The sequence below is a fragment of the Scomber scombrus genome, chromosome 16 (genome assembly GCF_963691925.1).
Source record: "Scomber scombrus chromosome 16, fScoSco1.1, whole genome shotgun sequence".
In the NCBI taxonomy this organism is placed as follows: domain Eukaryota; kingdom Metazoa; phylum Chordata; class Actinopteri; order Scombriformes; family Scombridae; genus Scomber; species Scomber scombrus.
The window spans coordinates 7495380-7512770 of NC_084985.1; the positions used below are offsets into that span (position 1 = coordinate 7495380).

Consider the following 17391-nt stretch of genomic DNA (forward strand, 5'->3'; position numbering starts at 1 on the left):
AATTTTAAGTCATATCTTTGCTTGTTTTTTTTCCATATTTTAATGGAGTCATTTGAATTTTCAATTAAATCCTACACAGACACATCATTTTCTTGATATAATTTATTTGCTGAGAGGCAGTGGGAGCGCCTTGCTAAAGTAATGAACAGTAAAACTGGTATTCTAGTATGTCCTCTTCCAAGGTGTTATAGTAAGCACACAGAAAAGAGATTTTATTATGCATGCCACAGGCAGTCAGAGCTGTAATAGTAGCTTGTAGGCTATTTGTCCAATATTTTTACTTTACCTTCAAGGCGTTGATCTCTCTCTGCCTGAGCTGTGCTGTGGCGACGGGGGGCTTTCATCCAGGTTGAAATAGTGATGCAAGTATTTCATCGTGCCATGCTTCACTGCTGTTTGTCATAGCATTAACAAGCTTGGCAGTACAGTTGCCGTCGGGCCGGAAGAGACCTTTTATCTGTCCAAGGATTCAGCATTCTCAGTTTATGTCACTGTCAAATCGTGCACGGATGCGTCTCCGCATGCGGTTTGTCGGTAGTCTGAGTCACTAGGCTCAGCGGAGCCTGCGGACTGCTCTGTGGCCATTTCTGAACTCAGTCACTGTCACTGATCTGGCAGTGACCTGCGGTTTAGTGTCCAGGTGGCTGCCGAGCGAGCCTGTTGTGTCTGCAGTTTGAAGTCTCGACACAACACGACTGGCTCCGTGTCAGCGGACCGGCTCAGCAGAGTGAAACCAAACAGCTGATCGTTACACTCACAGGGAGAGTTTAGAAACATACAGCACATATTTGGTAGTTAAATATTCGGGTCAATGATGTTTTTTTTGTGTCCATGTTGTTTAGTAAAATTTAAAGGGGTTAAAATGTGAAAATAAACGTATGAATAACTTGCACACATTCCTTTTTTTGTGGACCCAGCATCAAATTTCAGCTTTTAATCCATTTTGAGAGAAAATATTAGAGGATTATGGCAAAAATATGTAAGTGGTGTAACCATAAAAACCAAATCATTAAACTTGCTTAAACACACTAAATTCTCATTAAAACACCATATCAACTAGTTTGGCATGATCTTACATTATAACTATTTATATTAAATAAAGGTAATGGAATACTCTAGGTGGATAAAATATGTAATATTTATCATTCTTTTGTGGTTACGCCATTTGACATTTTTAGGAGCATTCAGTCTTAAAAAAGGTGTAAATGTCATTTCAAATGACATAAAACCAACAAAAATACAAAATGTAAATTTGAACAAACCTGATGCTGCTTTTAAAACTATTTTTAAAGATATTTTTGGAATTGCTCATCTTGCCAACCCTTATATGTCACTGACCCATTCTCAGGAAATGTATGCACACATGAAAAGTAAAAAGCACACAGAATCATGATAAAGTGAAATTTCAAGGACAATGTCTTCTTCATCTTTGTAGCTCAAAACAAGGGACTGACCTGAGATTATTGCAGTGGGGGATAAACACCTGACAAGTAATGTCCGTGTCCGCCAGAGATAAGTCGATCAAAGCTGGAGTAGGCAGCTTTTTGGGTTTTTTCTTTTCTTTCTCATTTTAGGTTGTTTTTCTTTTGGGCTTTGTTTACTTGTTTCAATGGTGCAAGAAAAACAAGGTCAAAACTACAGATATGAGACAAAGTACAACAAAAAACCTCCTTTACTTCCAGTCCAAGAAAGGAAAATCAATACAGCAGTTGCGTGTGTTCACAAGGACGCAGGTGAAGGGTGGAGCTATGGAGCAAAACAGGCTTTGATTTCCAGAAGTTGCCCTTCCTCCACTTTAATTGGTTGGTCAATTGACAGAAAACTAACTTTTAGCCTCTAAAAATGTGAGGATATGATACTTTTTCTTGTCATCCAAGTTATTGGACTGTTGTTTGGGCAAAATAAGACATTTAAAGACTTAACCTTTGATTCTTGGAAATCATAACAGGCATTTTCAGTATATTTCTGACATTTTACAGTCATTAAGCCTTAATTTCCACCAATAAATATATTTGGAGTCTCAATAACATTCATTCTCAAGCACAACTGCACCAAAACTGAAAGAGACATCCATCAAAAGTTTTCTTTGATGATTTTATATTTGTTCAGCAGTTCATATAGTGTCTGGTATTATGCTCTGTGAATGAATGAAATGAAAGAAATGGCATTGTAAGTCAGACTGTCAGACTGGCACTTCTGAGAGATCTAAGCAGCGAGGACTGCATATTCTGCAGAGAGCTGACTGAATTCATCAGAGGTTGAACTTCAGGTGCTCTGTGGCTCTGCTCCGAAACCTGGATCAGCATTATAAAGTAATCTCTCTCACTCACTCATGCGCGGCACACCGAGCTATATTACTGTTTGCTTGCTGTTTTTCAGACAGAGGTTTAAAAATATTACTGCTCCCAATTCCAGTCGTCATTGTTTGCAGTAATCCAAATAAGAACAACAGGAAGGGAATTATTAGAATCATCGCCACACACTGATCAGTCCAGACACCTTTAGAAATATCTAAACCTATAATGAAATATTCAACACTACACATGAATCTTCACCCTTATACTTCCACTTTTTCCTCATATATCCGAGACATTTTCTTTCTGTGTCCACCTTCCAATTCATTTTTTAACTATGCGATCGCCTCCGAAAATCCACCGTTCCAACTTTTCGAGACTTCTCAAGCAGCTGTCGCCATAACTTATCTGTCTCACACCAGGTAATGTGTATTAGGGTGTGTTAGGGAACATCTGTTTACGCCTGCATCATCGTAATAGCTTCTTGTCATCTTGTGTGTGTGTGTGTGTGTGTGTGTGTGTGTGTGTGTGTGTGTGTGTGTGTGTGTGTGTGTGTGTGTGTGTGTGTGTGTGTGTGTGTGTGTGTGTGTGTGTGTGTGTGTGTGTGTGTGTGTGTGTGTTCAACTGAAGCAGGTGTTCCTCCAGGCAGTCATCACCGACTCTTAAGGTGATGTGTCATCAGTGGAGCAATGCCATTTAAAAAAAAAAAAAAAAAAAAAAAAAAAAAAAAAAAAAAAAAAATCCCCTTCCTCTCACCTACCTCCACTTGTGCACCCGTTATATTTGGCGAGGGCCCCGAAAAACAATCATCCCTTCCATGCACCACTGCTTCCCATTATCAGTCTCATTTACGCACATTTGTCTCTTCATTTTCCTTTCTTTCTCTCTGTCTCTCTTCCATCTCGTCTCCCTTTAATTGTCTTTGTCTTCTTTTGCCCCCCCCCCTCGCACCAACACCACCACCATTGTTTTGTTCTTGTTGTGTTCTGCTTTTTCTGCCTCCTCTTTCTCGCTTCCCGCCTTGCTCTCTCTTCCTGTATCTCATTATTGCTCGTTCCTTTTTTTTTCTTCTTCTTTCCAACGCTTCTCTTCCCCCGTCCTCTCCTCCACATGGCAACAAAAAAAAAATGTTCAGAGCAGTTCTCTCAAGTCTCAGCCCAATCTTCATTATCCGACTCCTTCTTTTTATCCACTAATAACCCATTCAACTCCAGTAGCTTAATCTCTGTGTGCCCCCCCCAACCCCAAACACACACACACACACACACACACACACACACACACACACACACACACACACACACACACACACACACACACACACACACACACACACACACACACACACACACACACACACACACACACACACACACACACACACAGACACTCACAGACACAGACACTCACATAATCTATAATTGAATCCTCTCACACCCAGGAGAGCTGCTCTTTTTAACTCCATAGCTCATCATAACATGACTACACACACACACACACTTACACACTTTTTCCTCCCTTGCTCTAACCCCATGCACCATGCCTACATTATTGTAACAGTAATTCCACTCTTTCTCTCGGCTCACATTTAATTAGCTGGGCTTGTATCACACTGTGCGACTTCTGTGCCTCGACAAAGGGAGCGGCGTCTGGGAGGGCAGTTGGGAGAAGGAGCCGGGGCACCAGTTGAACATGACTCAGTACAGTAGCGCGCTGAACGGACAACACAAGGCTAGTTTTGGCACGGCTTGAGTGGGAATATTGTCTTAAGGAGGGCACTGACGTATGAAGGCTGTACAGTATGTGTTGTCATCCTATGCTAACGTAATGATTGAATTTAGCCACAAAAACAAAACAAAGACTGAAAGTGGAACAATTAATGGGATTATTTTTTTAGCTGGCAATGTAAATTACTACTTTGTCACGTTAGACCCAAAACCATGATCACGTTTCTGTTGCACAAGCAGAATTTCCACCTTATTACAGGAGTGAATGCTAATCAGGTCACCACAGACCGACCTACTTACTGTAGATTACCTCTACATACAAGGAAAAGGCTTCATTTTTGTGTTAAAGTAGAGATATATTCTTTTTTATGTAGTTTTCTGCTATTTCTATGTTGGCATGATGTCATATTTCAGTGTTAAACATAGTTAAAGTTCCAAAAGTTGTGAATGAGTGTGAACATGCTTGCTGAAACTCAAAAGCCAAGGCTGCTCTAAATGCTCCATTTGCAACATTACCTCTAAGTCTTCCTGGTAATGAGGTCAGATTGTGTTGATAAGGTTGTTCCACAGGTTGTTTGCCTTGTCCACTGGCATATTTTGGATCAGATTTGGGCTTTAACGTGTACGGATTAACTTTACAAGCATCCATTTCAAGTAAATAATGAGAGAAAGAAGTGAATTTATACTGCAGCTGTTTGTTTATGTGGCCTCTGGAGCCACCAGAAGTCTGCCAAGGGGAAGCTTCGGGAGCTTGCCAATCAGAACAGAGTGGATTCATCAGAAGGGGGGCTTTAAAAAGACATGGGCTAAAACGGCTTGTTTGAGACAGAGGCTGAACTGAGGGGCTGCATAAAGGTCGCACATAATATAAATAAGGGTTTTTTTCTAATTGTAAATCATGCAAAGATGTACTAGTAAATCCTCAGAATGAAAATATAGACCTGGAAATGATTGTGATGCGTCTTGTTTAAAAAGGCACTTCAGTAATTTAGTGTTGTGCTTGTATCCATAAATTTAGAGGACTCACAGGAGACAGATTAAAAAGAGATTGTCCAAATTAAAGCAGCAGACGCTGATATATTCTTACATTTAGTCTGTAGTTATACACAAATTCAGGTCTAAGACTGGAGTAAACCAGGCATCATTATCGCAGTTTCATCTCACTTATAAAACCAGTGCAGTAACTCTGTGATTACACACGATTAACCCAAACATCAGCACTGTCACTGTAAATTAAAGCGCATTCAGTTCAACTCCGCTGCCACATTCATGGTAGGAAGCTAGAAAGCACAACATATAAATCTGTAGGTCAAGCAACACTTCCCATTATGCTTCATTATATAACTGCGTCAACAGATTGTGTACTTCTTCTCTGGACCGATAAGTGTTCCTTTGTGGTGTTTTTCTTTTTTTTCCATGTATGGGGTGGTATTAGTGCCCATCTGTGCGTGAAGTTGATCGATAGCTGCTGCCTGTGACGCTGTGTATCTGAGCGAGACAAAGCCACCTTGGTCCAATGATCATTGATTCGCCTTCATCAACAAATCATTGCTCTGCCATTGTAAGACGTGATCAGACCTCTACACAGACTCCTCACCCGTCGCCAGCACCACTCTCTCCATGAGTTTAATGTCTCGAAAGAGCTCTGTGTGTCTTTTGTTCTCTACTTGTGTGTGTGTGTTTCTCATTGAGTGTGTCTTTAAATGTTAATGTGTATTCTTGCCTTTATCAGGCCTGTAGCGGGGGAAAAGAGAGCTTGTTTACAAGATGTTGGTGGTGGTCTAGTCTAAATTGGTCTCCTCTCATCCTCTCTCACCACAGCTGGAGGTTACATTATCTGCTATCATCATTAAACATAGTTTTTAAGAGGCACAAAATATGCCTTTTAAGCACTTCTTGACCCATTCTTAATGTAAATACAAGTTATTTTTACACAATTTGAATAAACAGAATTTGGAGTTTCAAAACACACGTCACACTCACATCTTGGTAATTATAGTATAAACAGAGAATTTGATGGGGATCTGATGCTTCAACAGCTGGAGGGCAATAAAACCAACATATAAATATATGATTGAACCTTTTAGAGGAGAAGACAGCCTACATTCAGTCCAGATTTTTAGGTTTTTTGACTTAAATGGAAAGAGAACACTATATCATTAACACAGAGATTGTGCAACATGTGGTGCTTTAATTTCTAGTGACACTATAATACTGTAAAATGCGGGTCTCCTAGTCTTATTTGATGTTGAAGCTTGGCCAATACAGTGCTGTGACTCTTCTACAGTTTTGTACTAACTCCTTCTCTCCCTCCCTCTCTCTCTCTCTTTTTCTCTCTCTCTCTCAGGTGAAATCAGTGAAGACAGGCTCGGTGTTTTGGACTATTGGCTGTTGCCTCTCATATTTCTACATGGTAAGAATAACTCACACAAACAGTGATACACACTGGGTACATATTCTGCTGATTTGATTTAGTCAATCCTTTTTTTTTTTAGCTCAGAGTGTCTCATTACGTCTGCCATCTCTAAACTAAACTAAATTAAAGGTGACATGAGCTGATATATTCGCTAACTTTATATTTTTATCTATACATTATTGTTAGATAGGTTTAACGTGTGTAATCTGCTTTTAACCATTTTCATTTTGTAGTTAAAGTAAATTACGTTAATGTGCTTTTAATTATGTTTTCTTCCACAGCTGCACGATCAATGGCCCTTTGGGAACAAATCAAAAGATTTATTGATTAAGCTTTCCGACTTAGGGTTTGGTTTAATTTATATATTTTTTTCCCCCATTTTGGTTCAGATTCTGCTTATTGAGTTTGGTTCCTATCAAATTTCTGCTGTTTTGGACACCAAGATTCATTCAAAGCAAACATCTCTGCAGTTTTGGGCTGCCATAAACAATCACTCATCACAACCAACAGAGTGTTTATGATTCTTTTTATCTAACATACGCTCTGATAGCCGTGTGGTTACAGTGCATGCCATGTATCTGCAACTTCCCTGTTTCGACTCCCACAATGGACCGGTGCTGCACGTCATATCCATTTCTCTCTCTCTCCTTTGTTTCATGTCGGCCTCTTCGCCACTAACTATCTAATAAACGGCCCCCAAGAAATCTAAAAATGAACAAAATGTACAAAAAACATTTGTGCATCATTTTCTGTTGATCATTACTTGAGTTGAACACACTGATTAGACTGATTAGACACTTTGATTACGACAGCGGACATAAAAAAACCCACTAAATTCTCTTATATTGCTCCAGGAAATGCTTTGTCAAACTAGTCATACTTTTATGATGATCCAAACTGACCAAAGCACAGGAAATCCAAACTTTGCTTTCAGGAGTTTATATGTTGAGTTGAAAAGCTTGTTTCTCAATGAATCACCCTTTTAACTCCAATTCAGAACTGGTTCCAGATAATCAACGCTGCTGGTGAGATGGCGCTATTAGACTGATCATCTTCTGTCCAGCATGCAGCACAGTAGCCAGTGTTTTCTGCATTATTTATAAATTCAGGCACAGCCCATCAGGGGGTTTATGAGAGAGCGGGAGATAAGATAAAAAGACGATTCTAGGCACATTGCCTCGGCGACAGATTGTTTGCATGTGTGTGAGAGAGAGAGAGAGAGAATGAGCGTCTATGAAATTCTCCAGCTTCTTGCTCATTCCAGGCTAAATCTCTGTGGCCGGCAGTGAGACAGATGTCAAATGAAACAGATTACCGAAATCCAGCTTCATCGATCACATTGGGCCACGGCATCCGACGGTGGCAGAGAGGATTGGAGAAGCCGAGAGAGAGAGAGAGAGGAGAGAGAGAGAGAGAGAGAGAGAGAAAGAGAGAGAGGTGATGAAAAGATGAATACAGTGTTTGAGACGAAACAGGATTGAGACAGGCAGAGACTAAGGAATAGATTCATAGTTAAGAAGGGGAGAAACGGAAAGAAAAGAGGGGACAGCGAGAAAAATGCAAAGAAAGTAAATGATAAGTCAGGAAAGAGAATTTTCTTAGGTGTGAATAAGTCTTTCCCTTTTTTCCACACTCCTGTCCTACTCTGAAGCAATGGGAACATTAAGTTTCCATGCTTCTTTTCTCCTTATTATTTTTTATCTCTCCATCACATCCTCTATCTCTGAGGTGATGTGCTCTTCCTCTGTACTGTGTCTGCAGCCCAACCACTAATGCAGATACGTACCGCAACAAACTAGGCTCGCACGTCTCCTTCAACACCACCAACCTTCCGATCGCCCCCACTTTTTCCTTTTGGTCTTGCACACAAAGTTCCGCATACACTCGCTGACCCACATGTACTTTCATACCACCTTATGCTGTCAATTTAATCAGGGTACAGCCGAGGCTACGTTTTCCCATGAGGCTTAATTGAATGTGACACTCGCATGGCAGATATGGAGACTGAGAGGGAGAGATCCCCTGCCTGGATATTGGCGTAATCAGAGGAGAGAGGACAGAGAAGGGCAAGATTAAGAAACGGATCAAAGAAGAGGGACCCACTGATGGACAGGAAGCCACAGGAAGCCATTTCGGTAGATGTGCCACATGCTCCTTTCATCCCTCTGGGAGTGAGGATGGTGTGTGTGAGGGGAAAAAGACAGAGGACAGAGAAAAAAAAACAGCCTGCATGCTCATCCAGAGCTTTGGCTTTTGTCTAAATGCCAAACCATTTCTACTAACAAAGCATCAGGGAGCATCATAAGCTCCCATTTGCTTAATCAAGTATCAATTAAATGCTAAACACACAGCTCCTGAAGTTGGTCTAAATAAAGTCACTTTGTTTAACAGCTCGCAGTGTTTCACTATGGATGGATATCTTGGTCAGTCAGTCTGTTCACTACTTTGGTCCTGACTAAATATTGGATAGATTGTCATTTCCTGCAAAGATACCAGCAGGTTAAAGTTGTCAATTATTCTGGGAAGTATCTCAACATCTTTTAATTGGATTGGCACACGATTTTTTAGAAGTATTCATGGTTCCCAGACGATGAATCCTGTCCCCTGACTGTTCCTTTGGGGCCAGTATGAGGTTGACATTTGTGGTTTTAAGTGAAATGTCGCAACATTTCTTGTATTGATTTCCATGACATTCATGCCTCAGTCAGTTCAATTTCTCAATACCTAATGTCTGACCAGATACCTGCAAAACGATCACATTCCCATCAGTTTCAGTGTTTAGTACTAATTAGCACTCTAAACCATCTGCTGTCAGCATGTTAACATCATCATTGTGAGCATGTAAACATACTGATGTTAGCAAATTAGTTCACAACTGCAATATCACTGTGTTAAGAGCAAAAAGCATGTAGGAGTTTGGCCTTGGAGTCTTCCCAAGATGTAACCCTGGAGCTGACTCATATGCGGACATACACACTAGCACACATGCAGACCTGTCACCTGGCAGAGGAATATAGATTCACAGGAGGGTCTGTGTTGCAGCCACCACCCTTATGATGATCAGTGTCATGTTAAATGTCTTTGCTTTTTGTTATCGTAAATGAACCAGTAAGTCACTGCTGGTAGGAGAAATGGTGCATTTAACAAATGAACACACATTAATTTCCTCAAACAGACCATGTCTAACCAGAGCACGTAGACAGGCTTGGAACACTTGTGCACACGTGTACACACACACACAGTAAACCTTTCTCCCCGTTGCATGCTGTGTTCTCTATATCCTCTTCAGAGTGGCCCCATGGTCATCAGATAAGCCTGGTATGAAATGCAGAGAGCGATAACGGCTAAAAGACTTTGCTCCAAACATTTTCAGATTCCTGCCCAGAGCTGTTAGCCTGTGGCACGAGCACAGGGTCAGCTATTAGAACCACAGATTCAAACAGAGCTTGTTGGTGTACACACACACACACACACACACACACACACACACCCACTGCTCTGTTTTTTTGTCGCAAGCATTCATCTTTGTGTGGTCCTCTAATGTGAGCAGATGGCCAGATTCCCCCATCCTTTTTCTCTGCGGTTGATTGTGCTCTCTGGTGTTCAAAGACTCGAGAGGTAAATCTGCAAGTTGCCTTGTAGAGTTTAGAAAGCTCAGATATATCCAACCACATATGGATGCCTTATGTCAGCTGAAGCTCATTATTGATAACTTTGCGAGGCAGTCGGATTTGCGAGATCACAGGAACTTGAGAATCCGTCTTGTCAGGCTTCAAGTTATGCACTTGTGTCTGAATCTCTGGTGGTTCTGACCAATCAGCGTCCTATGAGGAATCTCGCCTTGTGATCTCAAACTCTACTTATTAAACAACTTTTACACAACACTTGATAACTATTCCTTTAGTATAGGGCGACTGTGGCTCAGGAGGTAGAGCAGGTCGTCCACTAATCGGTAGTTAGGGAGTTCGATTTCTGGCTCCTCCTGTCCACATGTCAATGAGTTCTAGGGCAAGATACTTAACCCCAAATCAGTCCTCAAAGGTGTGTGAATGTCGCTCTGATGAGCAGTTTGGCACCCTGCGTGGTAGCCCCTGCCATCAGTGTATGAATGGGTGCATGTGATATGTAGTATAAAAGCGCTTTGGGTGCTCTGAAGACTAGAAAAAGCACCATATAAGTACAGTCCATTTACCATTTATGTCAATTACATAAATTAGTACTCTCCATTTTGAGTTGTCCGGTTCTCTGAACACAAGCAGTCCCCATGGGAATTTTCCACTTGGCTCCATCCCACTGACATGGCACTGAGCCTTTTACACTTTTTTCCCAGTTAAGTAGCCGAAGGGGGAAAAACAAGCCTAAAAAGCAGCGTAGACCTTGATTCTTGAGTCGATAATGCACCTTACTGATATCAGGGAGGCTGAGCAGAGAGATCGATATTTTAAAGCAGCTTTTTTTTGTTGTTATATTGGGCTCATCCTGAAAAAAACGAAGTGTGGTTGGCATGGTTCCTCTCTTCCATGCTTCCTGTTACTCCCGCTGTGCACACTCTCTGTTTTACTGTCTGTAATCATACGTGCTCACAAGACATGCAAAATAACAGCAGACCGCGTCATATTTGGTAATGTTTGCACAGCCAGTGGCTTCAGTTACTGCGTTATGTTTTCAATTAGTTCCCAGCCAGTCAACAGCAGTCTTGATCAGCCACCCCTGTGTCAACACTGAAAATGAGTCTTAAATTGAACCCATTTCTGGTATTCATTCGAGTTACGGTTCACATGCTACTAATTGGCTGTCACCATCTGAGAGAGGAGATGAAAATGACTGCCAAAAGATAATTGCACATAACCATCCAGTGAGGAACTTATTTTTCCCTTTTATTCTCCGTTTTAATGTAGCATATTAATGTTTTATCAATTAGACATGTTGAGCTGCTTTTTTTCTTTGATTACGTAAGTGTAATTAATGCTATTTTCATGGCGATCACAATAGCAGGTGCAAAAGGTCCTTTTTCTGACCGAACTATTTGCTGCTATTCCATCCTGTTTACTCTTTAATTCACTCTCCCTTACTGTTGTTCTTTCTCTTTTTTCTGTCTCTCTCTCTCTTTGCTTTTTCCATGTTCTTCCACTCCTTTTCCCATGCTCTCCTGTCTGTCTAGTGCTCTCACAGTTTCCATTTGCCCTTTGTCGTAGTCAAGTACAGGCAATTGAAAACTTGTCAGTGATGTTTTTGTAGAGTCCTTTATAGCCTCCACATTCAGGCGCCGCGATACTTAGCAGACCTCAGGGTGAACGGGTGAGGTTTAGTATTAGTGGAGCTATTAAAGTTATTGGTGCATCTCACATTTTACATATAAAGTATGATTGCCTAGTTTTTATAGATTCTGTATAAGTCAGTATTTTATTGTTGTGTACTTGTGTCTAATAGAATAGAGGCAGTAAGATGTTTTTACAATGAGTCTATTCATGGTGTGTGTGTTGATTTGGATGTATGTGAGAAGTGCTGCTTGTGTTTATGGATCAATTCTCTTTTGATTAAATTCAAATCGTCACTGATAAAGAATTTCATATGATATTAAAATGAGAGCGCAAACAATTATTTGACTAATCAATCAACAGAAAATTCATCTGCAGTTATCACCAACTGTGATAATTGGCAGTCTGCAAAAATTATTTGGTTCCAGCTTCTTCAGTGTTCATTTTCGCTGGTATTAAACTGTGTATCTTTGGGTTTTGGGACTGTTAGAAGAACAAAACAAAAGTATTAAGTATTATTAAGTATTTTCTGACATTTTATAGACAAAATAATTATCAATCCAGAAGGAGTAAAAAATTAGATTTTTAGATTAAAAGATTTTTAAACATTTTATATTTTTAGAGTTTTAAAACAATAGTCTCCTGCACATAAGAACATTAAAACAGGCCTTTATTTCTCCTCTTCATACTGAACTTAAGAAGATCTAAATGCACTTGTAGTGTAAGTGATGGGGAACAAAATCCAGTCTTTTTGTTTTTTTGGACAAAAATGTATTTAAAAGTTTATCTGAAGATGATGTGAGGCTTCAGCAGTCTGAGTTTGACAAACAAAGTGAATATCTTGCACAGTTAGTCTTTTTTTAAAAAAGGAAAAAAAAGTCCCTCTTTGTGTCTTGGCGGGCAGTGTTTTTTTGTTCTGCTGCAGTTGAAGTATAGTTACAAAAAGAGAGACTTCGGCACTAAAAAGACTAACTTTGAAACTTGACTTGACTAATTTGAATGGCTGAAGCGTCACATGAAGCTTCAAATACACTTTTAAATACATTTGTACATGGAAGGAGGACTTTTGGATTTTGTCCCACATTGAAAGTGCATTATGAAAGAATCTCTTAATGACCAGTATGAACAAAGGAATGATTACAGCAAGAAAAATATGTATCCTTTAATCTATATAGCTTTAGTTTAAAAATCCTATTGCAAGTGTTTAATTTGTGTCTATATTTGTGTATTCTATTTGATTTACATGTGTTGAAGACAGTGGTAAAATTTGAAGGGAAGTTGTTGAATTAAAGTGGTTGCAAACTTATTCCAGTAAACACATGCAGAGATGTTGCCAGAGGTGTAGAATTGATTGTGGTGGTCAGTCCTTGTGGGGGTCCGGGAGGCGGGGGTGAGGGGTGCAACAAACAGCACTGAATTCACAAGGTAACTTATCATTTCAAATGCATGCAGCATTGTGACAGACTATTAAAACTGCAATTTCAGTTGCATTTTCATATTGACCTGTTAGAGGAAGAAAATGTGACCTCAGCAAAAAACTCAGTGGAGCTTATTCCTGTTTCCTACCCCAACAAACTATGTCTCAACTGGATTTTGATTAGCTCCCCTCATCCAGGAAAACCTGACATCCTTCCTGCTGAGCTAATTCCAAGCATTTCAACAGGAAAGCCTCCACTCACTGTAAAAAAACAAACTGAGGCATAATTGATCATATGGGACTTTAAAATTATTTGAGACTCAAGAAGAAATGTTTTTTTGAAATGATGATTTCCACAGTAGGCTGACTGTCTGTGTCTGTGTGTTTCTAGGTGTCAGCATGGGGAGGCTACGTGTTTATTATCAACCTGATTCCCCTGCATGTGTTTGTGCTGCTGCTGATGCAACGCTACAGCAGAAGAGTCTACATTGGTAAGGTCCACACACACACACACACACACACACACACACACACACACACACACACACACACACACACACACACGCAGACACACACATATAGACACACACGAGCAATTAAACCAGAAAACTTTATGAGTGTGACGACGTTTAAAACTGCCCACACGTAACTGAAATTAAAACTAGCACTGTTTTTGTTTTAGAATAAAAACGTATGCTAAAAGCAAACAAACCGCCACACTTTCCTATGCATCTCCCAACATTGTTGCCCAGCCATTTGACCCCTGAAACAAACTCAAATGCCCAGTCACACGCCTGCGTTCATCTCTCACAAACCGTAAGCATCCCATCATCAGCGGCGCAGACATCCACACACCCACATACTGCTTAACTGTAAGTGCAACCACCTACTACCTGATCCTCTTTATTTCATGTGGGGTTTTTTTTGCCACTACCAGAGGCAGAGCGCTGGTGGAGAGGATAGGCTTGTTACTCCACAGAATATCCCAGTTTCACAGCGCATGTGGCATCTCCAGCACATTATCTGTTGGCTGGGAGAACACAAAGTCAACCCTCAACCATCCACACATCCCAGCGTCGGATTAGTCGCGTGCTCACAGCAGACACTGCTGTTGTGGTCAAGATAAATGATACCATGTCAAGTATCATTTACACATCATTATATGTTGCACTTACTGCAGCTGTAAATCATCGTCTTTGAGAGCTTTGCAAATAAATTCTGGCCTCTTCACAGGAGGGGGGAAAAGGGGGCGTTGACCTATCTTTGCTCTAACTCCAAACTGCTCTTCAACAATAATTCTACTTGACGGTAGTTAGATGAAGTGGAATATTTCCTTCCGCCTTATTCGTTCCTTTAAGGATGTCTGCAGCTGGACCATCGTTTAGTCACCTTTTTGGTCGCAAATGAGAGATGGGGAACTACATTTCAGACATTTTCTTATTGACATAAAAGAATCCTGAAGCTCCTCCAATACAGCTCATCGTTACTCTCAATACATCTTGCAGCAGTTCTTCTTTTCAGCCCAGGTGTCTCGTAGTTTCTATGAAGAAACATGCTAAAAGAAAAAAAAAAAGAGAAGAAAATCCCATTTTAATAAAATGCCTCGCAGTCTATGTTCCCTCACAATTCATTTCTCTCTGTCTTGAGTCAATAGCAGATGTGTGAGAAAGAGATAGCTGAAGGCGGTCACAACTACTTCAAAAACGAGGCACACTCTTCAGGAAGAGTATGAAATCTTAATTAAGCTGGTGCGTCTGCGAATCGGTTCCCCTCAGCTACAAAAGGTGGGTGCTGCACTGTTCTCAGCACCATCGTCTCACTCCGGGCCACCCCGCCACACTGCGCCGAGCCAGCTCCCATTTTCTCAGTAAATGACATTAGATTAGGTATTTTGTATTTACTCCCTCTGAGGTGCGACAGTGAAAATCAATAGACTTTAAATTCCTCTATTGAGGTTGATTTCCCTCAGTAGGACCCAATGTGGTATAGAGGGTTTTTAGTAGGGCAGGAGATTATTATGATTGTTTGATGTCTTATCTGGTCTCTCTCTCTCTCTCTCTCTCTCTCTCTCTCTCTGTCTCTCTCTCTCTCTGTCTCTGTGACTCTCTCTCTCTCTCTCTCTCTCTCTCTCTCTCTCTCTCTCTCTCTCTCTCTCTCTCTGTCTCTTTCTGTGTCTCTCTCTCTCTCTCTCTCTCTCTCTCTCTCTCTCTCTCTCTCTCTCTGTGTCTCTCTCTCTCTGTGTCTCTCTCTCTCTCTCTCTCTCTGTGTCTCTCTCTCTCTGTGTCTCTCTCTCTCTCTCTGTGACTCTCTCTCTCTCTCTCTCTCTCTCTCTCTCTCTCTCTGTGACTCTCTGTGACTCTCTCTCTCTCTCTTCCTCCCTCTCTCTCTCTCTCTCCCTCTCTCTCTCTCTCTCCCTACAGCTTACAGCACTTTCTACATTGTGGGTCTCGTACTGTCGATGCAGATCCCCTTCGTTGGCTTCCAGCCAATCAGGACGAGCGAGCACATGGCTGCAGCTGGTAAGTCGCATCCTCTCTCTACCTCCAGCGTCGGTAATCCTGCATTCTTCTGGGGAAAAAATAAATTCCCCCCTTCTTGAAAATATCAACATGAATGCCGATGTCGAGTCTAACGATGACGTCAGCAATTCTAGGAAAATATTGCTGCCTGATTTTTTTGCAAGTTGTGCCTCAATAATATCTTTCACACCAAAAGTTAGAGTTTCTCACAAATAATTCTGAAGTCGCAACAATCAGCTGTTTGGGGAATAATGCAACATTCGTCTTTGTTAAAACTTTGGGCTTCAGGCAAAAACCACCCTGACAAACAGATTTATTGTTAATTAGCACAATTCGCTCACAATTTACTTGCATTTCATGTCTCAAACAGTCAGATCTGTTTTACGTGTCATAATCAAGCAGTCTGCCTTTTTTCACAAGGGGAAAAAAAAAAACTTGTTTGAGTTTCGAATTATAATACTTTCATTTAAATAAATCTCAGTTTTAATTATAACATCAAAATCAACTAAAATATGTAAGTAAACAAATCATGAATGCAAAATGGATATTATTGTCACCATATCATCATTGAGGCTTGCTAATTTACTGATTTTTTTTTTTTTTGTCCAGTTGCACCCAACAGTATAACAGCTGTGTAATATTGTCTCTGTTACATCTATCACATCCACTTGACTGCCTTTTCATCAAATTCATGGACCGCTTTGCTTTAGAAGGAACATTTTTAGCATCTTAACTTCATGTCAGTACATAATTCCCATCATAGTACAAAGATGCTCTGATGACACGTCTTTGACAGCCGTACTGCTGATGTTTTCTAATTGTTTGGGGTCCTTTAATACGACTCCTGACACTGATGAATTTGTTCTGTTTCTGTCTGCTGATTCGTGACAGCAGGACTTGAAGCTCTGCAGCGTGATGTTCTTTCTTTTTTTGTTTTTTTCTTTTTTTTAGTGAATGAAAGTTGCCCACAAACAGAGCAGAACAAGCATCCATGTATAGCAATTCAGGGGCGTTGATTATGCTTGACGATCAAATCTCTTGAAGTCACCTCCTCATGAACAGCTGGCATTCATCAGACTGAATTGAGTAATTTACTTCATGTCCCTGCAGTTACGAGGGTTCGCTGAAACCGACTCGGAGCACCCTCGCCAGCAAACTTATGAAACAAAACCGCTGATTTACGATAAGGGTGCAAAAATGTTGTTGTGTGACGCCCACTGTCTAATCGAGGACTTGTTGACAAATTATTCCGAACCCCTCGGAGATTGAATTTGTACACTTTCATGTCAATTCCAACCTGCTCCGATCCTTTAAGCACTGCCAACAAATTTATGCCTCAAAACACGAGGGGAAAGGGTTCAGGCTGAGTGCTGCTGTTCATGTATTAAAGGTATGACTTTACATAAGCCACTTGCTTGTTATCCAAAGCACCTTATAGTATCGGATGCACACACTTTAACATTGTTAGGCTGCAGTGGGAATTGAATCCCTGCTTGCCCTGGAAGTGTTATTCATGCTCTGGGTGTAGAAAAAGATGCTGGATCTTCTCAGAATACATTTTTACAAAACTGAAGTCAAGTAAGCAGCTTCACAATCCACCCATATGGATGCAGCACTTTAAGTACTTTTTCTTTTTTTTTCGGGAATGTGGGTAGTTTATTAAAGCTTGTTCAGTTTCGCCTCTCAAGAGTGAGCCCATCTGCTGCCTGACAACATGGATGGGTGCGTACGTACGCGCATGGTTCTTGTTTTCATTTACA

At 40.7% G+C, this 17391-nt stretch overlaps 1 protein-coding gene across 1 annotated transcript in view; it reads left to right on the forward strand.

The window, feature by feature from the left end:
- The window catches only part of LOC133996113 (dolichyl-diphosphooligosaccharide--protein glycosyltransferase subunit STT3B), an 85051-nt gene that overhangs the window by 47539 nt on the left and 20121 nt on the right, over positions 1-17391 (forward strand). The window contains exons 4-6 of the mRNA XM_062435668.1: positions 6369-6434; positions 13504-13603; positions 15533-15631. Of these exons, the coding sequence (XP_062291652.1) occupies positions 6369-6434; positions 13504-13603; positions 15533-15631 (265 nt within the window). The remainder of the gene's footprint in view (positions 1-6368; positions 6435-13503; positions 13604-15532; positions 15632-17391) is intronic.